At 42.4% G+C, this 23,287-nt stretch overlaps 1 protein-coding gene across 2 annotated transcripts in view; it reads left to right on the top strand.

Annotated features, from left to right (window-relative positions):
- The first annotated feature begins 1,158 nt into the window (after nt 1-1,158).
- The window catches only part of lmx1bb (LIM homeobox transcription factor 1, beta b), a 64,535-nt gene continuing 42,406 nt past the window's right edge, over nt 1,159-23,287 (top strand). Inside the window, exons 1-3 of one of the 2 annotated variants that reach the window (XM_081610526.1) lie at nt 1,161-1,595; nt 1,946-2,068; nt 2,490-2,676. In XM_081610526.1, coding sequence (XP_081466652.1) covers nt 1,999-2,068; nt 2,490-2,676 — 257 coding nt within the window. In that variant the 5' untranslated portion in view covers nt 1,161-1,595; nt 1,946-1,998. Of the gene's footprint in view, nt 2,069-2,489; nt 2,677-23,287 lie in introns of both variants that reach the window. The other variant, XM_081610525.1, reaches the window with a different exon arrangement.

The following is a 23,287-nucleotide window of genomic DNA, read 5'->3' as shown; positions in this document are numbered from 1 at the left end:
AAGTAAATAAATAAATCCCATGTCACCCATTCCTGTGGACGGACTTAAAACAAACAAACAAAAACAGTAGGAGCAGCACATGTGGACACAATAACTTCTTATCCTACCCATACATATGACCTGCTCCCCAATGTAGATGCATTCACATCCAAGACCGTCTCTCGCGGCTGCTGCCAGGCTGCATGTGCCACCATGGCTGCAGCGAGTCGACACGACACGCAAAAACACAGCGGGTCCATCGCTGAGTCAAAATGATCGGTCAGGAGAGGAACACAGATCTTATCAAACTTCCCGGTCCGATTGTGAGCAAAAGAGAGAGATTCCTTTCGATGACATCTGAAAGGTTATTCGGGGATACGCATATATAATACGATAACATCCACTTTTGACTGTGACCAGCCTCAGCAAAACGACCTTTCATTCCATGCAGGCCTGATTGCTCAGCAGGGTGATCCTCAACATCCACACTACAGATCCTGTGTGGAGATCTTCACTTCATGGCTCAGGAAAACAAACTTTATTAGTTCAGTTTGCAGCCACCCAGTTCATGTTCAGCGTAAGAAATGAATATTATTATTATTATTATTATTATTATTATTATTATTATTATTATTATTATTATTATTATTATTATTGCTGGTGTTTCCCTGCACTGGTTGATCGAAAGCTGGCCAGCCGAGGTGGCAGAGGCCACTTCAGTGGCTGACACGGCGCTGTTATCACCCCTGATCGCCAGGTGCATCGGCTGAAAGGGAGCAGCAGCGTCCACCAGAGACAATACACAAAAGAGCCTGTGATGCTCCAAAACACACACACACACACACACACACTCACACACACACGCACCCCCACACACACACACGCGCGCGCGCGCGCGCATACCCTCAGCCTAGTTAGGAGTTCTGTGCACAGAAAAAGACCATTATTTTTATTTATTTTAATTTTTTTAACGTCTTGCTATATTTTTCAGTTTTGTTATTTGTTTTTTATTTTTACAATTTCACGTTTTAATATTGGTGCATGCAATTTTCAGAGTTAGTATTTTTCTATTATTATTATTATTATTATTATTATTATTATTATTATTATGATTTGACGCCCCCCCCCTCGCCCTTCCCTCCCCCTCCGTGCTGTTACCGGACAGTGCAGAGCGCGCTGTATTCTGCTCCAATAGAGCCCCAATGGCAGTGAATGGAGGGAATGGAGGAGGGAAAAAAAGTGTAGCCATGCATGCAGGAGTGGGAGGATCTTTGCTCGCTTCAATCTTGATCTCAGACTTTTGCAGCGACGGGTGCACAAGCAGCCAACCGTCTCTGTTACTTCCAAAGAGTTACTGCCGGGACATCTGCATATACGGGCTGTGCTATCTCTGGATTTGGTGTCAACTTTTACCCTTCTTTCATTTTTTTTTTTTTTTTTTTTTTTTTTTTTTTTACTATTATAATTATCATTATTCTTTCCTCCTCTTTGGCGAGGCTGTCACTCGGTGAAGTCATTTTGTTGCGGCTGCCTCCTCTCTTTCTTTTTTTTCCCACCCCCCCGTCGGCTTTGGGGAGGAGAAGATAAAGCTTCCTCGGTTCCTCTAATCATAACAGGTGACTGTCCAGAGTTTTCCCATGTTTGTTTGCTGCTCTTCCCTGACGCACCAGAGATTCACGCTTCCGGCTTAGACTGCCTTATTGTCGAGAATCAGAAAAAGTCGTGTTTTCTCCCCCCCCCCCCGCTCCTTTCCTCTCGTTCGCTTTATCTGTATCTTTTTGCGATGCACGGCTAGTTTGTGCGTCGCACGGAGTTTCCAACAGGTTTCTCAGCTCGCCAAAGTCCTCCAGACAGCTTTGGGCTAGCCGGGATATTTTCCCCTTCTTCTTCTTCGTTTTTTTTTTTTTTTTTTTTTATCCTCCCCCTGTCGGCTCTCACCCCCATATTCTTATGGATATCGCAACAGGTCTGGTGTCGCTGGAGCGCCTATCCGCAGGAGAACGGTCCGAGACGCGCATCATGCTGGACGGCATAAAAATCGAAGATCACCCGCTGCGATCGGGACAAGCCACGCTGGGAGTCATGCTCGGTGAGTGCCACGCATTTCTACGAAGCCGAGCACAAAAACCCGCATGCAGCCAGATGTTGGATTATTTGGCTTTATCTTACTATTTGCATTCATGCATTTTTTTTTTTTTTTTTACATTTCACAACAATGCAAAAAAAAAAAAAAAGAAAGAAAAAAGGAGGGAGGTTTGTGCAAGCAGATGGAGGGAATGATGGCGAGTTTAGTCCTTATTCTATTTTTAAGGCGGTAATTATCCCAGGCCTAATGGAATACAATAATAATAATAATAATAATAATAATAATAATAATAATAATAATAATAATAATAATAATAATAAAATGTTTATCACATGTATATTGTTTTATTAATCTGAACGCGTCGTGCTTCCCGTGTGATCAGGCGCTGCAGACCTTGACTCAGGCCTTCTCTCTGTTCCTCCAGGCTCCGAGTGTCACCACAGATCCGTGTGTGAGGGCTGCCAGCGGCCCATCTCCGACCGCTTCCTGATGAGGGTCAACGACTCCTCATGGCACGAAGAGTGTTTGCAGTGCACCGTGTGTCAACAGCCCCTCACCACCAGCTGTTACTTCAGAGAAAGGAAACTTTACTGCAAACACGACTACCAACAGTAAGCACAATGTCCGAGGAGGTGGAAGATTTTTCTTTTCTTTTCTTTTGTTTTGTTCTTCTCTCTTTTTTTTTCATTTTTCCTCCGCTTTCTTTTTTCTTTTTTTTATATATATATAGATTTCTTTGCGTTGTTGAGTGGGTGTGCAGTGATTCTACAGAAAATGGCTTTTGGCTGGACTGAAGGCCCCTCAGCGGGTCTCACGCATCTGAGGGCAGTTGATAATAAAGTTACAAGAATATCATCAATATTATTATTATCGTTGTAAGTAAAACAGCAACGTCTTAAATCCACGTGATATGTCTTGATTCAATTTAGGCATGGAGCAGTTGTGCATGTCGATTAACCGTCCCAGTAACCCACGGTGTTTCCATAGTCGCCTCTGCACCATATGCGGCGTTTAAAATTGCGGCTGGATCCCGCTCGAGTCCGAAAATCCGGAGGCGTAAAAAGTCGGTTTTTATTCCGCTCCCTGACGCTTGTTTTCGGGTTGAATGATGTGGCGTTTCCCCGTCAACCTCAGAGCCCCTTTTTAAATAATACCAAAGATGGAAAACACTCTCCGTATGTTTCTGCGAGCCCACAGCGCTCTTAGATTTATTTCTCCATCAGTCCATATTAGGTTCGCTCTGTAAATCATTTAGCGCTGATATGCCTTTAATATTAAAATTTCTTTCCCTTATTTGATTATGGCGACCTAATGCCATATCCTATTACTTTTAGTTGTTATATATTCTGCTTGTTATTTTCTGTTTACGCCGTTATTTGTAAACATGTAATACATTTTTATTTGATCACACATTTATATATTTGTTATTTACACATAAATCATTTTATTGTATGTATTTTAATGGAGCTGAGGAATATTCCGTGCGAATATTCGAGTTCCGCCGAAGAGAAACGTGCCTGTTTAAGAACACCTGTACCGATTTAGATTCGCGCAATTTGCGCATGTGCGAATAATGCACACATGTACGCAAATAAAAAAGTTTTAAAAGCATGGAATTGTTTTTAATGCAAAAATTACACATTAATAATAATAATAATAATAATAATAATAATATAAAACTATTATTAATTATTATTATTATTATTATTATTATTATTATTACTACACACATGCAAAAATGTTTATTACTATTAGTACTATTTCAAAATATTAGTTTAAATTAAAGTCAGCACGATGATTATTGTAAGATGTATTAATATCTATTAAAAAAAAACAACACAACAAAAACTCAGTGCTACCTTCTAATTTAAACCTATTCCAGGAAGAGGTAATAATGTAAACTAAATTGGTATTTCCTGAAAATAATAATAATAAAAAAAAATACAAATATACATATATATTTTAACATTCCTCATAAGGCTGATGGAATTAGCGGCTTGATTAAATTATCTGACAGACTTAAAGAAATGCAGTGGCCATAAGTGCAGCAGGGCCGCTCCCCGGCCTGTGCAGACCCCGGGGTGCCCCAGTGTTTCTCATTGCATGAGCGCTTTTCATGCTTGTCACCAAATTTCCAGCTTTTTGTGTCCGGCCCTTTTGAGCAATTCTCCTTCCATTACCGGGACATTATGGCTCTCTGCTAGACACCTTGCAAAGCGACAAAGAGTTACATCTATTGCCATGCGTGGCATTCACCCCGCTCTGGGACGGCGGTGTAGTCGGCCGGTAACAATGGAAAAAAAAAAAAAAAAAAATTCAGAGCAGTAACCCGGGGATACCAGAGTCACGGCGTCACGGCCTAGAGGTGGCTGGAAGCTGAGACAGAAGGATCTCTCTCTTTCTCTCCCATACTTGTTGCGGCGTTCTGTTCCCATTTGAAGTTTGGTCATTTGCAAAAAAAACAAAAACTGACAGAAATACAAATGCTAGAATTGCTTCTAAATATTCATCTTTCTATAAATTTTTTTGACTCTTATGCTCTTTAGAAATCACATTTGGAATAAAAGTGTCTGTCTGTATCCCTAACTATTATTTCCCGGTTTGCTGCTTTGAATGCTGTGAGCAAGCTCAGCCAAGCACACCATCCGGCTCTCCCGCATGCTATAATATTCATTGCATCTTCAAGATCTTCTCCCTTTTTTTTTGTTCTTCCAACCCCTCCCAGACATAAAAACAGCTGCCAGGTCGCTCTCTCACACCAGCACAGGTATATCATCTTTTTTTTTTTTTTCCCATGTTTATTTCATTTTCGCTGATGCGATACTTAAAGATGTAATTGGCACCTTTTTGACTTTTATGACAGCCATTTAAGATGCATTTGTCAGCCCACAAACTGCTTTGGGCTGTGAAGAGAGCTCCAACCCCTTACAGAGGACTTTGTGCCTAATTACATTCCTACAGCAACTGATTCATGCCCCGTAATCAGCGCTCACTAGCTATAATAAATCAAGGCATTGGCAAGTGGGCCCCCTTCTTTCTTTTTTTTTATTTTGCACCTTTTTAACAGGTTTAAGTGCAGAAGAGGGGAAAACAATTGTGTTCTACGTTATTCAGCATAAAACAAACCCAAGCTTAAAAATATCTCGCTCCCTATCTCGCTACAATATTGTAACAAGATTGGTTTGCATTACTCCCTTTTCTCCCTTTTTTTTCTTGTTGCCCTTGATTTTGTTTTTTTATCTAGAAAAAACAAAACAAAATGTAATTTCCGTGCGAGAGCAGGATCCGACACGTCCGAAACGTGCAGAAGTACAGCCGCTCAGTTAAAATGCGCGTCAGAATATCTGCGCGGAGAATCGTGGAGCAGAATCTAGTGGGAAAATGCGAGGCCGAGCATGAAAGGCTAGTAGCTGAGGCTGTCAGCCGGTTGACAGCCGTAGCCGTAGAGGAGGAACAAGCTCGAACGAGACGAGCGGTATGTAAAAGGCAGAGTGGAATTACACCATTCCGGGAGAGTTTGTTGTGCCCTGGTGTTTGGGAGGTCAATTATACATCATTAGAAAGAGGGAGATCTTCCACCCCTCACATACACACACACACAAATACACCCCACAGGGATTTTTCTTTTTTTCGTCTAACCAAGCAGATGCTTTGAAGGGAGGCACGTAATAAGGGCCTTTCACTCGACCCGAGTGTTGGACAACACCCCTCTCTAATGGACTGCCTTGTTAGAAAGTGCCACAGGCTCTACCTGCAAAACATAACATTTAGCAACTATATTTTACACTATATTGTTTTGTTCTTCTTATTATTTCTTACTCAATTTTTCCATAAGTACTATCAGTTTGACTGTACTCCAGTGGGAGCACATCTTAAATGTTTTTATTTATTGTTCATTCAAAAACGTTCAATAAGCAGATTTTTCTTCAAGCTCCCATGCTGTAAGCAAAAAACAAACAAACAAACAACAAAAAAAATCCAGGTCACGGCAGTGTGAGCAGTAGGAAAACACAGCAGTGATGAAGCCATAAAAAAAAAAAAAAAAAAAGCGGCGCTCCCAGAACCTGTCTCACCTCCCGGTGTTTTGTGCAGGATCCCCCCGGTGTGCTGAGAAGTGCTTTTTTTTTTTTTTTTCAGAACAGTTTGCAGTGCCCTCCTGTGAAATTGTTGTTTTTTAATTAGCCGTGCTCGGGACACTGCCGCAGAATGTGTGTGTGTGTAAAGTGTGTGTCTGTATGTGCAGGATAGATGCTGACGGCTTGGTTTCTGTGTTGGCTCGCCTAATGTGTGTGTGTGTAGTGTGTGTGGTGTTTTACTCACTCCAGGACACTCCTGCGTCGCCCGACGCTGCTAGAGCACTTGTATGCAAGCTAAGAATAAAAAGCAAGTAAAAAAAAAAAAACACAGTCGGCGTTGTGGTTGTAAACTCAGCTGAGGAGTTTTACGCTTAATTAAAGATGCTCCTCAACCTGCCGAGTGTGGAGCTTCCTTTCCAGGAAGATCTTCTCACGTTTAGCTCTGCCTTTTGTCTTTTCCTCCTTCTTCTACCTTTAAATCTCTCTTTTAAAAGAAAAAGAAACACGATAAAGAGGTGTTTTTACCCTCCTGTTCTTGGGCAAATAAATCAAGACCTCTGCAGAGATATAAATCTCACATTGGAAACACAAAGGCAGATGATATTGCTTCGGCTTGCTTTTTATAGTGGCTCGGCGAGGAGCGGGCTGAAGCTGGCCCCGTTCTCCAGTAAGGAAGTATTGGGTTTTATGTCAACACGGCTCGGCCTGTCCCAGCAGCGCACTAGGATGCATCATCTGTCATCTCACGGCTTGCTAACCATGCCCCCCCCCACACCCTCCTCCCTCCCGACACATTAAGAGCCATTAAAGACCTGTTGGGGTGTGTATATATTTGCATCGCTGCAACATCAGCTTGGGTTCCCAATTTTTTTTTCTCTCTCTCTCTCTCCTCCATCTGCTTTCCAAAAGCGGAATTTTTAAGGCAATATTCATTCTTTCTCTAAGCGCCTTGCAAAAAGTATTCGCACCCATTGAACTTGCTGTCGCTTTGTCATGGACTTCAGTGTTTGGTTTTCTTCAGAAGTGCCTAATTAGTAAATAGAGTTCAGCTGTGTGTGGTAAAGACTATGCTGTGAAGGCATCTGAGGTTTGTTAGGGACCATCGGTGGGCAAACAGCATCATGACGAACACGGCAGACAGGCCGAGGAGAAAGCTGTGGAGAAGCTTTAAAGCAGGTTAGCTTACGAAACAATATTACAAGTTTTAGTTTTAGTCCTTTTGTCAGTTTTCTGACAAAGGACTTTTCTGTCCACCACCCACTAATAATATGGGATTAGGGGAGGGCGATATGGATTTTGTGATTTTTATCGTGATATTTTGTGGTCCGATAAAGATTGAAAAACTATTTGTTTCTTATTTTTTTATGTAACTGTATGGCTGTGACTGCTTGGAATGGCACCATAAACACAAATATCATTTTTGAAAACATTTCCATTTGATTTAGGCTTCTTCAAGATGCCACTTAAAAATACGATTCACATCACTAAAATGCACAAATTAACAATTTACGGAAACCTATTAATACTTTCGTGGAACAAAAAGTGGTGAAAACAGCAAAAGTAACATTACCGACCTTGTTTGTTTTTTATTATCATTTTAACATCAAAAACAGAAATTAATCATGACAATGACAAATCAGCATTCTTAGCGTGACAAGAAATTTTTGATTTTGAGTTTGACTTTATTGAACGTAGTGTGATGAAAGAATAAGCAAAGTTATATACAAACAAAATCAGTTTAAAACAAAAGCAATCAAAACAACAAGAAGAGCAGCAGTAAAGTATATTTACACGTTGGAATGAGAGGGTAGAAGTATGAAGTTATTTTCACGATAAATGATAAACAAAGCAGCCAAGAGACACTGGACTACTGTAAAGATCCGCAGCTCTTCCTTACACCACAAATAACCCTGAACAAACCGCTGTGTTGAAGTATAACAAGGTGTTAGCAGCATTATGCTTGGGGGTTAATCCCTCAGCAGGGACAGGAAAAACTAGCCTGAGATTAAGAGAACATGGATGAAGCTGAACAAAGGCCAGTTCTTGACATTGGAGTGAACGGTCAACTTCCATCGCAATGCAGAACATGCAGCCAGAGCTTCAACGTAGCACGGTTCGGATCAAAGGATATGCATGTGCCAGAATGGTCTAGTCAAAGTTCTGAACTAATTCTGAAGGCGACTCTGCGGAAAGATTCTTGAACGATCCCATGCAGTGCGAATGAGTTGGAGCTCTTTTAAGAAACGGAGAAAAACGGGCTGATTGCCCGAACGTCTCTCAGCCGTAATTGTTTCAGAAAGGCAGTTTTTACGAGCACAACCAGGCACCACTTAATGTTGGTCCATCACTTTAAAATCGCTATCGAATATATCGTAACATCAGGTTGTAATGTGACAAAATGTGGAAAAAGTTAATCTACGAACTCTTCTTCAGCAAGGTGCAACACTCAAAGCCTCGTCGCATTTGAGCGAAACGCTTCAGCAGCTGCTTTTATTGAACGGAAACGGTCTGCCACGTTTCTGGATCCAGTGGTATTTTTGATGCCACAAATGGATCATAAAATAAGACACCGAGGTGATTCGATTAAGACGTCTTTTTTGTGCACAGACACAGTTCTCCTACTGTGTGTTTCAGTGGTAACGACTGGGTACTAGGGTGCGCATGCCAAGACGTCGCAGGGGGAGCGAAGAGAGAGCGGTTTGAAACTGTGAGCGCCTCTCAGGACACCACGGGAAGCCACGGTAATGCCCACCACCACTTTAGAAGGCCAGGCCGGTGGCTAGGGATGTGGAAAGAGGTTCTCTGTGGCTTTGTGTGGTGGCGGGGGGAGCTGTTGTGCAGCGGAGGAGAAGGATCTGCCCGGTGTGCTCACATTACACTGCATGATAGCGGAGGGCTGCAGAGGAACTCAAGCATGCAATTTGTTGGTAGCCACAATTTAACCTCATCTCCTAAAGCCGGCTGTTAGGCAGCCAGTGGGACACGTCAGTCAACCGGGAACGCTGATCAGCAACGGCAGAGAGAGACGGAGAGAGGGAGAGAACGAGACGGAGGGAGAAAGAAAAGCCCTCGGCTCGGCAAAGCAGTGATTTTTTTTATTTTTTATTTTTATTACTGGCTCCGAAATCCTAAGGCCTTCAGGTTTATTTTCCCAGCATGACGGCTCTTCATAACAAAAAAACAGGGCAACCGCAAGTCATTAAATGCAATTTACAAATTAGATTTTTTTGGCCAAATCTGTGAAATCCTATAATAGTCTTTTTTCAAAGCAAACCAGTTGAGGGATAATACTCATACTCAGCAAATGTTTTTTTTTTTTTTTTTTTTTTTTCAGTTTAAATTACACTCAAATCCGGGCGCGTTGCTTTTGCCGCCGTGAAATTATTCAATCAGAGCGTCGCTTCTTCGGCTGGCTAATTTATTCCCGCACGTTTGCAGTTTTGTTCCTGGCGATATTTCTGATCTGTTTGTCTCGCCTGCGCCGTCTGGAATGAGCCCCCACTTGTTTCTTTCGGTGCAGCCCGATCGAACGCGCATGAGAAATTGAGAAGGGGCCTCTGCTGCTGGCTCGTGGTGCGGCTCCTGGCCCCAACTGTGTATATGTGATCCCCCCTCTGGAATGTTTTTCCAACACGTAGGCTTTTCACAGATACACAAGAGGGGACTGGCACGGCGGTGGCAAGTGCTGCGTTCAGACTGTTGTGTGCCCAAGGCTTACTCTCGCACTCACGCCACACATTCTAGCTGTGCATGCGAATGGGCAGAGCAGAGTGTTTGTCTACACTCAGCCCAGGTTTTAGTGAGGGTGTGGGCACGCTCCCGTATGCATGCACACTCGCTTCCTCTCTTTTCTTTGTCTCTAAATTCAGCTCTTTTCCACCGCCTCGCATTGCAAGCAGGAAGACGCGTCTCATCCTCGTCGCTGCGTGTCAGATTTAGCTGCTGGCTTGCTGCAGTTTTTTTTTTTCTTTTTGCACAAATACGTCATTTCTTTCTTTCTCTCTTTGAAAAAACAACAACAGGGAAAAAAATCCTTTAATCTTCATCAAATCAGATTAGCCTCCAAATGCTGGTATTCCTGCCCAAAGTGACTGACAGAGATTTGCACTTTTATCATTAAGTGTGACAGTAAGCCGGTCAGAAGCTTTGTCTTGAATAGAGGGCTCTGACGGAAACGGGGGCTCCTAATCCTTTTATTTATGTCAGACCCAGAAAGAGGGAAAGAATGGGGCCCAGGGTGGGTTGGGGCCGCAGAATGTCGCGGCCCTTAGTCGCCTCTAGACCTGGCCTCCACAGCCAAGTGAGCATGAGAGCCGTCCTATGTGGTCCGAAGCCCTCCAACGGCAACAGTCGCTCATGTTTTCCTAGCACCTACAACGTGGGGTGTTTAAATGTTAAACCATCTCAGGGTGCAGACAGTCTCTTCTCATATTTGGGGGAACTGCTCACACAGGGTCATTCCACGGTGTGTGTACCTGTTCACAGTCAACCAGCTACGGGTGTTGCAGCAATAAGGGGCTCGGTCTAGGATGAGATTAATAAAATTTGCCGCTTCCCTGGTCGAGGTCCAACGAGAGGCCTTTGTCTGCGGCTCACCACCGGGTTGTGGGGCTTCGGCCCCTTTTGTGCGTGTACCCCTCCTGGTAATCCAGCTCCAGCGGGAGTCCCCTGGGGCACTTTATTTACTCATTCAACTGTTTGGAAGTCTGTTAGACTGCAGATCGGATGCAGTGAGACCAATGTGATTACTTTAACCCGCACTTGCAGATTCCCGGCCCGGCATCTCTGCTCACCATGAGCCGGTGGGGGTCAGCGGGCGACCGGTGCAGGGTGCGGAGGGGGGCTGCTCTGTCTGTCCCGGGTCTGAAATCTTCTCTGTTTAGACGGGGTTTTTTATTTATTAAGTGAGTGACCTTATTACTCACCTTTATGCATAAGAATGAAATGGATAACTTTTCAAAGTATCACTATTTAGCAGGTTTTTTTTTCTAAAAGTAAAATATATTAGCTGATATTAAAACAGAAACACAGCAAGCATTTCTGTTGCTACAAAAGCAGTATAACATATTTATTATGACAGATTAAATAATGTTATTTCATCTATTGCATTAATAAGTGCTGGTTAATATGGCATTGCCACTTTTCCCAGGTTCTCAGTAAGGAAGCTAGCTATTGGCTGTCCTAAAAGTCCCCAAAAGTTGGTAAATGACATCTTCACCTAATTTACTTAATTTGCAAAGTGCATGTAATTGTAATAGCACCTCTAGCAGAGACGACTGATGCTGTGGGAGATATAAAAAGTTAATAAGGAATATCCTAGATATGTTCCGAAGTGCAAATTCAATTCTTTGTCAATTATTTTTCAGTTTTGTGTCTGGCTTCTCTTCTAACCTATTAGTTTGCTTAAGAGGCTATGGCACAACATATTTATTTTGATATTTTCTTGTATACACTCTGCGTTAGTGATCTAAATCGATCTTGTCCAAGCACAATTCCTTTGCAGTGTGTTTACAATGGAAGGAGGGCGGTCATATCATGATGCTACAATAGCAATCACAGGCTAGGTGATCTGTGATTGCTTTGGGATGACTCTAAAAGTTTGCAGTAGCATCAGAAAAAGATGCTAGAAGGGTCTGAATACTTATTATTCAGACGGGAAAGTAATGCTTGATGCTTTCCCTTTTAACTTAAACAGAGATTCCTTCAGTTTCCACAGAAACTTAACTACGGAAAATGTTTTCAGCAGACGGATCTGTGTTGAGTAAGGGAATAGTGCAGTAGCCTTCTTTCAGCCAGCTGACTAGCAGTGGGCAGCAGCCATTGGAGGAGGGGCAGAACTACACGACTCTGTCAAGCTCTCTGCCACTTTTTCTGCCATATCGTTCTTACAGTTTAACATTTCTTTTTAAACACTATGGACAATATTTGAAACTATAATCTTGTAATACCTCCAACCGCCCAGTGCCTTCTTAACTAAATATATAATACTTCCACTGATGTCCTTTCATGTCAAAGTGAAGTGTTTGACGTTGCACTGACAGAATCTGGTGGCTTCCCTAATTTCTTTCACTTGCTACATCATAATTCAGCACCAAAGCAAATGTGGTGTCAACATCTATGTTTTATTGCAAACAATGAAGTGGATCTGGTTATCCATCCATCAACATAAACCCAGAGCTATGTATTTGGGGCTAACCCCCATGTTAAACCACTGCAGGCTGTCAGGCTCTCTGAATTTACTCACCACCCCTTCCCCTTAGCGCGTCCTGGGAATATGTTTGGGATCAGCTGCCAGGAGCGGCATCAGTGCAGCGGGAGCTCCCCTAAAACTCGCTGTTTAGAACCAGCTGCTGATTGGCGATGGCTGCCTTGGCAAGGGAAAAAAAAAAAAAAAACTTACGAAAACAGTGCAGATTGGATTTCTGCGCGCCTGACTCCCTCCTGTCCTCTCTGACCGGCCCCCCCACGGCAAGCCAGCGTGATTTGTGCATGAGGTCCCGTGACCCATGGAAGCTTCAAAAAGCAGTGAGGGGAAATATTTGGATGATCCTGATGGGGGAGTGGAGACGTGGGAGGGAGCGTAGGGAGGGCGGCAGAGACGACGGGGGCTTTGGTTGAGAGCCGGGGTCCGTGCTGCGTAAGGCGAGGCAGATGTGGAGGATCTGCAGTGCAGCAGCGATGACAGGGAGGTGTGTGCCGAGATGACAGTCCTCTCTGGACTCCCAGCCCTCCCATCCAGGCACCACCACCCTCGATGCCCCCCGGGAAACAGACGTCCCCCGTCAGAGGGGGTGAAAGATTTGCAGCAATGGCAATAGAGGAGGTGTTTATTTTATTTTATTTTTTACATCAGGTACGATACCAAACGTCTGTATACCCCACCCCTCTGCAGCTCCCCCTCTCCTCTTCTCTTTACCTTTCCTCTGCAGGCTGGATATTAATATTTCCCAGAAAGCTGCAGCAATACGTCTTCTTGGGAATTTCCACGTCTCCCGAACGCTGCAAAATGATCTGGTGTCTATGAAGAGGATGGATAAGGGGATAAAAACGTAGATGTTTTTTTTCCCTCTGTCTATATGTAATTTCATAGAGCTGTCTGAATAGAAAAATCTATACTTTTGCCTTGATAAGAAAAATGGGTTGCTGCAGGTGAAGGCCAAGCCTTTTCCTCTATTTATCAAAGTCCTCCCCCCCCCCAACCCTCCAGCCTAAAGCACGGCGTCACTGAAAATCCCTTTTGAACTAAAAACGTCAATAATAAGCTGATGTTTGATGCAAACTGAAGCTTAGCTGGTAAAAGGAGAAAATGTGGCACGAGGTAACTTCAATCAGTCTTGTTGCTGCTGCCTCCTTCTCTGTGTGGGTGGGGTTAACTGAGCCTCCTGTACCCCCCACCTTCTGGGGGGAGAATGTCAGCTCGAAGACTGGCCCCAAAGGCGTAACCTCACTGGCGGCGGTGGGGGGGGGCCTGAGGCTGTCCCAGCCTCAGGCCGGAGTTGCGCTCTGACACTGGAGCTCTATCGCGGCGTTGGGATCCCAGCTGGAAGAACATCTCTGGCTCTACGCAGAGCCGTCTCTCAGCATGCAGCCGGGCTCACCGCTGGCCTCTGAGCCTCTAGCATTCATCACTCCACTGAGCACCGGTTCAGACGGCGTCATTTACACACTCTATGGTTCTTCAAGGTGCCGCGTCCGAGCCGTGGGTGTAACAAGATCTCATGGCTTGGGATCTCGCGATATTGAAACGCGACAATATTTTTTGTCCATCTAATGCGAATTTTGGGTTTGTTCACCTCTCCACCTCGTCTTACCCACATTTTGTACCAACGCATTTCCATTTAGTCCCTTCTTTCTTCCATTTGGTATCTATAAACAAAGAATCCCTATTTACTAAAGAAATTGTGTATCATTTTGGTTTTTTATTGTAATTAAGTATTTTCATAAACTTTGAAAATATATGATTACGCACATGTAATCATATATTTTCATATAAATACATATTATTAACTCCCTGACTGTTATGTTGTTGCCCTGTTGTGTTTATGCAGTCGGCTAACGAGGACTTATTGTCAGACTGGCTGGCAACACTTTGTTACAAAAGCATCAAGGACCTCCAGCTTCAGAGCTTGTTGTTAAATTAAATAACTATTTCAGAGTTTCTGATTAATCTGGGCTGCATGTGTCCTTCAAAGTCTAAAAACTATGAATGCCAAAGTGTCTTGACTAGACAATGTGGGCTGAGATGTTTTACCCTGATTAGATTCGTTAGCACAGTTTGTGATCCGTGAAATCTTTAGTTTTATAGGAATTTTGACTTGTACCAAAAAACATCGCTAAAATCTGAGCTTGTTTTTATAAACCCAATGTCACGTGTCATCTCATCCTGTGAGCTGGATGTGTCTGTATTTCCCCTTGTTCGAACAAATATTGAATAACAGTATTTCGGGAGGTTTTGTCATCTATAGAGTGTCGTGGAAAAGTGTTTGCTCTCAAACAGATTTCTTCTGTTTTTGCCAGACCCAAACCAAACAAATTAAAAACATTTCACATGATGATTGCATTTATCAAGATAAAAAAAAAAAGCTAGCCAAAGCAATGTATTTATTTGTGGAAAATGTAATTTCTGTTTGTTATGTCATTCATAGCCACATTTTTGGAAAGGCGAGTTCAGTTTTAAAACTCAGACGTGCGTCTACGATCTGGAAATCTTTTACATATCACTAATCTTACAAAGAATAATTTGGTGAATTTATCTCAAAAAGCATCCCATCATGGCCTGACAAATAATTATAGCAAGAGATGAGAAACAAAGTTCTTGACATCTATCAGTCTGGCCAGGGCTATGAAGGCATTTCTAAAGTTGTGAGTCTCTGGCGAACCATATTGAGAGTCATTATCCACCTATGGCGAACCTTCAGTCTTTACTTGTCATTTGAGGTTGGGGTTCATAGTTCAACAATAAAGACGGGTTAAACAATGATTGCTCAACGGGGCAGTTCCAACATAAAAATTTGACCCAAACAAAACCAAATGTCCATTTCACAATTGCCAAGAAATATCTTGATGACCCCTTAAGACATTTGAGAAAATATTCTATTGAGTGACAAGGAAAAATAGATTTTGTGGAATCTGGCGTATAACAAGCACAGCATTTTCAGAAAAGCAACATCATACAGGTAGTCAGACACGGGGGTGGCAGTATGGTGGTTTGGCTTTACTGCATCAGAACCAGGATGACTTCACATAACCGCAAATTCAACTCTAGCAGAAAATCCTCAACAAGTCCTGAACTTAAATCATTTTGCACACATGTTGGTGGGCTACAGCTTCTCCAGGCTGATGTAACAGAATGATTATCTTTTTTTACCAAATATCTGATGACATTTGTTGCCATTGACAAGTGGCAAAACAAGGTTTCGAGGACAATTAACTTTCTTATATAGGCCAGGTTAGTTTGTATAGCTTTTGTTGTACTATAAATGAAATCATCATTCGCAAATTCCTTCATACACTCTGATTATCTTTATCTGATTGTTCGTTGGTGATCCGAAACTTTTAAGCATGAGAAGAAATGTGAAAGCAGAAGACTCGTGTTATTTTTCTTGTGAAAATACAGTCAACTGTTTGGTTGTTGTTGGCCTCGGTATTCCCTCTCCGTGTATTTCTTTCTGTTTTCCATATGATAGCACTGGCGTATGTTTATGTGTAGCTGGATGGGTTGCGTACGCCTGTTCTCATGTTGACCGTGGCTCCGTCACTCAGCCAGGCATCGGACATGCTCCTGGCAGCCACTCTCTCTGTGGACTCTAAAGGCACAGAAGTGGTGCGTGCCACCCAAACCACCGGCCGCCTCCGTCGCTTTCCTCCTCCCCCTTTTCTCTATCATCAGCCAAGCAGCCCTCTCCCGGTTCTCCCTGCTCTCCTTTTCCTGGGCCCCAGAAGCCGGGCTGTGGCCTATGGATGAGTGCTACATCCTGGCTGTCAGCACAGGGGTTAGCTGGGGATTGGCCTGTGGTGGAAGTGCAGTATCAGGCTCTGTCTGTCAGCTCCTCGTTCCACTTCCTACCCGCCCCTCAGAGCGGGCTGCAGTCGGTGACACAAACACACGCTGAGCTGCAACTGAGTCAGATCTTTGACTTGAGGGGGGGGCGGGAGGGGAATGAAAGGATAACCCGTTAGAATAGGCATATTCATGGCCCTGCCAATGAAAAGGGTCTGTTTAAGTGTTGTGCTTTTAAACAGACTGCGAAAGACTTGACAGACGGTTTACTATTTCACCCCGTATTTCATTTCAGGTGCTTTGAACTGCTGCGTTACGACTTCCGAGAAGCAGTCGCTCACCCCGAGTGTGGATTTGCATACAGTTCTAGATCCTTAGCAGCCGCTGGCTGCTAAGAATGCTGTTTTGTTTTGTTTTTTTCGTTATTAAAAAAAAGACAACCTTCCATTTATTAGATTGATAAATGTTTACAAATGCCACATGTGGTGATCTGCAAATGTTGCTGGTTGTGGAGCTCCTGCCAAGATTCTGATCTCTGTTCCCTTTGACGTTGGAGCCGTACCTTTCGCTACGTCCGTGAAATCTCGTCCGCCAAAACACAGGTACATAAATGCTCACGCACACATGCGAGCGCACATCTGCACGGCACATGGCTCCAGACAGGCCCTACATATGTCGGAGGATTTGCGACTATAATCAGATTAATTGGTCCATCTCTCCTTGGAAACATCACATACACACACGAAGGCCTCTGGTAGCTTTCAGCTGGATGCCGCTTACACAAACCAGAAGCCAGGCGAAGCGGGGCCGAGGTTGGAGGGGTCACGGCACGCTCTCTGGCTTCGGCGTCTCTTCGTGTTCAGAAACGTATTACAGCACTTACTGGCTCACTCTGCCCAGCAGTGACAGAACCTTTTATCTGCTTGCTCTCGCTGGTTCCTATTTATTCAAGCTGTTAAATGTGACAAAAAAAGACATCTTTTCTCCAAAGCTAAGGGTGGAGATTAGTGTTGCTTGGCAGAGGACTCTGCCTTTTTTTTCTTCTTCTTCTCGTTCTTCTTTCAGAAATGGTGGCAGAACACACTTAGCCTCTGTGGCAACTATTATAAATACATTAACCATAATCCTTATTAACATTCTCCAAGCTTCATGCAGGTTCAGTGCCTCAGTATGCCGAGTGTTTTTCTTGTTGCCCACAAGTATGTCCATGTAAGGGACTATCTACACACACGCTGTCATTCATGATTTTTATTACAGCCCTTGGTCTCACCACAATTTCTAAGTAATGTTCTCTTGCTCTTGTTTTCAGTCTTTGCAATATCTTGAGCTTGAGAGCGTTCCAGTAATTATTACCTTGTCTTGTGGGCAAATGAGGGTCATCGTTTAGTGGCAGACAACACAGGCGCGTAAACGTTGCCAAACCAACAAAAGGGAACATTTGTCTTGAGTAGCTCGCAAGTGCTCTGTAGACATATAGGCTATAAAATGACAAAAAAAAAAAATCAGTCTTGAGAAAGTAAATAATTAATAAATCTCTTAAACTGTAATTAATGTCCAACGTAGCTTCAAGATCCCATAAAATGTACTCGGTTCAATTTACTTACGTGGCATCATTTTATACCAGATGTCATCTTGAAAAGCTTTGCAAGACAAACAGGTTCAATTTATATCAGATTATATTCATATCAAATTTAGACCAAATTCAAATTAGAGCACTCTAATTAAGAAGTCAGATTAAGAAGCAACTAGAGGCAGTAAAAGTCAATCTGCTGATGTAATACGGCAGAATCTGATCAGCATCTCTGTTTTCAGTTCAGTTCAATTCAAAGACACTTTTTGTCTCAAGGTGAAATTTGTGGTTGTTGTAACTTATATTATACAATTCTCTTCAAAGAGTTGTTGTAGATGCTGATGACTGTGGGCACGGAGCTTCTCCTGTAGCAGACTGTGTTACAGCAATCTGGAGAAGGCTCTGACTGAGGAAACTGTTGTATAGCATTCTCATACAGAGGATGTTCAAGGTTGTCTGTTATTTTCTGGATTTTAAGAAAAACCTTTGTTTTTATCATCATTTCCAGCGGTTCTGTAGTTTCCAGAACAGAACCAACTGTCAGGTTATTTAGTCTTTTTAAGTTGTTAGCTCTGATGTTGCCATCCCAACACATGATGGTAGAAGAAATTACAGCAGATATTACAGCTGATCTGCAGCATCTTGTTGGACCTAAGCTTCCTCAACAAGTGAAGTCTGATCTGTTCCTTCTTGCAGACTGATTGATTGCTGAATCTCCAGCCCTGTTTTCCGGGTGAACACTGACATATTTGTTCTGCTTCTCCACCTTCACCTCCTCTCCTGTAATGGGAACTGTATTTGACCTAATCCTGTTTCTCTTGAAATCTACAATCATCTCTTCTGTTCCGTTCACAATCAAGATAAGATCTTTGTTTTATGTATTATCTGCAAAAATATGAATTGAGGAAGTTCAAGATTTCCAATCTCCCAATCCTAAACATGTAGCTCTCATACAGCTTTGTGCATGTAAACAATTACATTTGGGTCATACTGCTGAACCAGTCCTGGATCAAACATGGACCAATCCAGCCACAACATAACACAGCAGGGCGATGGGTTTGATGAATGTTAGTGAGTAAAGGTGACAAATGTCTGAAGTTAAGTCTACTGGGTGAAATGAACATGTTCTCCATGTTAATGCGTGTTCTCCATGCATTAACAAGGAGAACATGTTCATTTCACCCAGAAATGCCTCACTAGGCGACCATGCTTACAATAGCACCCCCCTGTGCTAGCTCATAGCAGATAAGATTTATATTGAAAAACAATTACATTTGGCTATGTACTGTGTTGGTGAAAGGCTATTTTTTTGTCTCTGGTGTGAACTAATATCATTAATACGACCCAATGACATTAATACCGTCTTATTTCATGACATTTCTAATTTCAGTGTGTGAAAGAGGTTTGGTAAAGTTTTTTTTGACACAGTAGTTTGTTTCCTAATCCAACAACAACAAAAAAACAAAAAAACACAATTTTGCATCCAGTGTTGGGTTGAAACTGCTAAATTTCTCTTTGAAGAGCATAAACCCAGCATCTGTGTTGAAAAAAATACCTGAGCTTTTTTTCTCTTTTTTTTCAAACTTTTTTTTATGTTGAAACTGCAGGGCCATAGAATACCAAGTATTATTAAGGACACAGATTAAAGATATTGCATATTAACATGCATTTACATGTAAATATTGCAAACTGCAGCAAACGCTAAACTCACATTTGCATTACATTAGCATTTACTTGTAGAAGCAAAACCTGTAAGCACAACAGAGCACTGCGGTGTTTACTCAAAATAATAATTTATATAAAGCGCTATCAAGAAGAGTTACACGGCTTTTTTTTTTTTTTTTTAAAACAGGCGATGTTTGAAGTTGAGAGGGGACGATAAAGCACAAGAAATATCCGTAAGACTCACCAAATAAAAGGAACACTATGTGACTGTTTTAAGACCTGGAAGGATCTGAGATAGATTTTATAAGTTGAATAAGAACACTGGAAAATGGCTCGAAACAGGTCTATTTAAGTTTGACGGACAAAAAGCAAAGGTCATTTTAGCGTTTTGAGCCGTTAACTGTTAAATATAGTTTTGTTTTTTTAAGTGTTGAAAACTATTTTATGTCAGCATATTTAGAAAACAACTTGTTAAAGGTAATCACAGAGTCCATATTACAGAGTTGTGTGAGTTTCGTTGACTCAAAGCCTGGAAGCCTATCTCAGGGAAGGGGGGCTGGAGAAATATGATATTCAGACACACATACACCGACTTCCACCTAAAACTAATGGCTGATGAGAAGGTCTGTAAGAATTTTCATGCACATCATATATCTTATCCAGCATCAAGTATCAGCAGCATGAGGTTTAACAAATCATAAACGCAAACGTTTTGTCTGGTTAGTCTTCAACTTAACCTTCTCATCATTATTTGTTACTGTCTGAAAGTTCTGTCCGCCTGCCCCGCTTTATGTGGGAAACCCCACTCCGCTGGCGCTCCAGACGAGTAAAAGAGCCCATAAAACCCCTTTTTTTTTCAAATACGGCTTTACCCAGCTCTGCTTTTTTCACACATTTTGCTGCTAATAAGCTCTGACACACCCTAAACAACCAGCCTCTCAAAGACTACATCCAGTGTGGAGCAGTGGTTTGGTGTCCAGGGGGAAGCCTGCGGTTCTGGAGCCAGAGACGGAGTCGTGCCCTGCCGTCCCACAGAGATGACAGGAAGATAAGAAAGAGAGGTGGCCTCTCGGCGCAAAAACATCCCACCAGGAACTAACCCAACCGAGGGCAAGAGATTGAGGACTTTCAGGGACCGCAGTCAAAAAGTTATGCTTAGTGTAAGAAAATCCAGAGAGGCAAAAGAAATATCTTCATTCATCAGATTTACAAATCCTTCATCGGACGTGTCTGATTGTCCTCTATTGGCCTTCAGAGTACGCTATGAAATGTTTTTTTTTCTTTTTCTTTTTTTTAAGTCAGAATAGCCATATCGAATTTAGGCTTCCACAACATGCCTCTGTATGTCATAACAGCGGCTGTGCAATACAACTTCTTCCAACCAGCATCCACAGAACGAGACGGGGGGAAGAAAAATCTAAGTGCAAGCGACAGACTCTTGGCAGACACGAGCTCGCACGGTTACGACTTTGGACAACCACTTCTAGTTGTTGCAGTGTTTAAGAACGTGGAGGAAAAAGGTTGCTTCTCCAAGACGATGCGTAATGAGGGAACGGTAGGGAGGAGATTTCTGGGATCAGTGGCATTAAAAGAGATTTACACCCGGAGCCCTTAAAGAGTTTTCTTTTGCTAAACCGTTCTTCTTTTCCAGTTATATTTTAAGGAAGTAATAAAGTGTGCTGACAAGCATCCGAGAAGGCTTTGAAACGTCCTTCTGCCCAGGCTTTGTGTGATTGTCATCTCTGCACAGGTCAGCCTCTTTCTGTCTGGAAATTGGGTTCAGCTTTGTGTGTTGCTTCATATCATAGAAATGTTTGGTAACTAACCCTAATACATCAAGCATTGTGCTCCCCCTCAGGGTAAATCAGTTCAGCATTTATCTCTTTGTGTGAGAGGTGCTTTCCCTGCGCGGTTTAGGCCAACAGACTGTTTTTCTTGAAGGTTATGTTCTTTTGAAGCCGCCTGCATGGTCCAGGACGAGGCCCTGCACAGTGTTAAGATGTCATATTCCCACTGTGCTGACCAACATGCTCTGTGGGCCTCGATGTACCCATAACATTTAATGGGACTTTGGCAAATGCTAATGGAAATTCTTACTTTGCTTGGTAATCAAATTTAATTCCTACTTCTATAGTTGCTCTTTTCTTTTTTTTTTAATTTACTATAATTATTCCTTGATATGCTTAAGTATGAACTCATGGTTGAGAGAACAGCGTGGAGGGGAAAAAAACATGCATTATCTGTTAATTATTAAGATTAAGGGTTGGATAAATAAACCAGAACAAAAGGGAACATTTGTCTTGAGTAAAGCTTGGTTTCCCACATTCTGCTACCCTAGAGCGAGGAGGTTTGAAGTCTTTTGTAGAGTGTCCCTCATGGGTGTAATGTTGTGGCCTATAGGTTGACAAGATACCGAAGGGGGAGGAGGAGTTGGGGGATGGAGGTCATGCCGTGGCACATAAGTGTCTCAGTGTGGGATGAGGAAACATCTCAGCCTTGCACAGGTTCAAGAAGAAACAGCCTGCTTTTGATTAGTCACCCTGATCTGCAGTGATAAACAATTCCTGCGGTCTCCTGCTCAGAGAGAGGTCGGTGCCAACGGCTCGGTGCTCATGGGTGGTTTGTGTGTTTGCATGTATGCCCAGACATGTAAAGCTTCTGAGCGTGAATGCGAGCTTTCGCGCTGAGAGCAATTTCCAAAAATAAAACCTTTGGTCTTCCACAACAGTTTGGGTGTGACGACATACCCAGCTGACGAGACAATACGCTGTATATTTTACATTTACTTGTGTGTGTGTGCACAAACTTGATGAATGAGGCTAATTCAAATTTTTAGATATCCCAAACTGTGTTTCAGACAATGTTAAATCAGTGCTGCATGATTTGTTACAGGTGCGATGAGTCCTGAATGCTGAGAAAACCTTAAAAAAAAACATTTTATGTTTTTCAGAAATTGATCTTAAATTGTCGTAGAAAGAATGTTTTTGTCTTGTGACATTCTTATTAATTTTGTCACAGTCAGCTTCAGCCATTCTAAATAAGTTAGATTTTGAACAAAAGGTGCAAACTGCAGCTTAGCCCAATTAAAAATATGGGAAATGTCCCTTTAGTTTAGTGCTGAAAAGAAGCCCTGAATAGCTGCCAGGTTCAGAGTTGTTAGCAGCTCATGTTTAACCAGTCATTCTCGCAGCATATGCAAATTATTCATTTTTTTTGTCTGTGGTTCTTTTTTTGATCCAGACATGAAAGCAGTCCTGATGCCTTGAAAACTGTGTATGCCCCCTTTATTTAATGCCAGTAGGTAGCTCTGATGCAGAAGCCAATTTTAATAATGTTAGCTGCCAGCGGTTAGCTGATCACGACAACATTGAAAAGCTTACAAATCGTTCGTATCTCGCCTTCCAACTGTTGCTGGTTCCTTTTTTTTGATTGGAGTTTTTGTAATCTGTTGTAGTTGGACGGTCTAATGGGTACCAGATTATAAGGCGCACCTTCAATGAATGGCCTATTTTAAAACTTTTTTCATATATAAGGCACACCGCATTATAAGGCGCATAGAATAGTTTTTTATTATATGCTGGACATCAACAAATCAAGAACTTCTTTCTGTTTTGCTTCAAAGAAAAATTGCCTAGGTGATTCAACGACCGCAAGACTGACCAAAATTAAGATCTGATAGGAAACTCTGAAGTAGATAAAAACTTCAGGTTGTTGTAGAGGCTAATGGTTAGTCTAGAGGTCTGCAAACTTTACAATCTGAGTCATTTTGAACTCCAGTCCAGCCGAGCTCAGAGGTCTGCAACCTGCAGTTCTGGAGCCACAAGTGGCTCTTTAGACCACTTTTAGTTTGGGTAAAATGATAAACAGCTAACGCTTTTAAATATACCTCTCTCTCTCTCTCTCTCTCTCTC

Source organism: Poecilia reticulata, chromosome 9 (genome assembly GCF_904066995.2).
Source record: "Poecilia reticulata chromosome 9, P_reticulata-male-v2, whole genome shotgun sequence".
In the NCBI taxonomy this organism is placed as follows: Eukaryota; Metazoa; Chordata; class Actinopteri; order Cyprinodontiformes; family Poeciliidae; genus Poecilia; species Poecilia reticulata.
The sequence above is the reverse complement of the archived record's forward strand: the minus strand, read 5'-3'. Positions and strand labels throughout refer to the sequence as shown.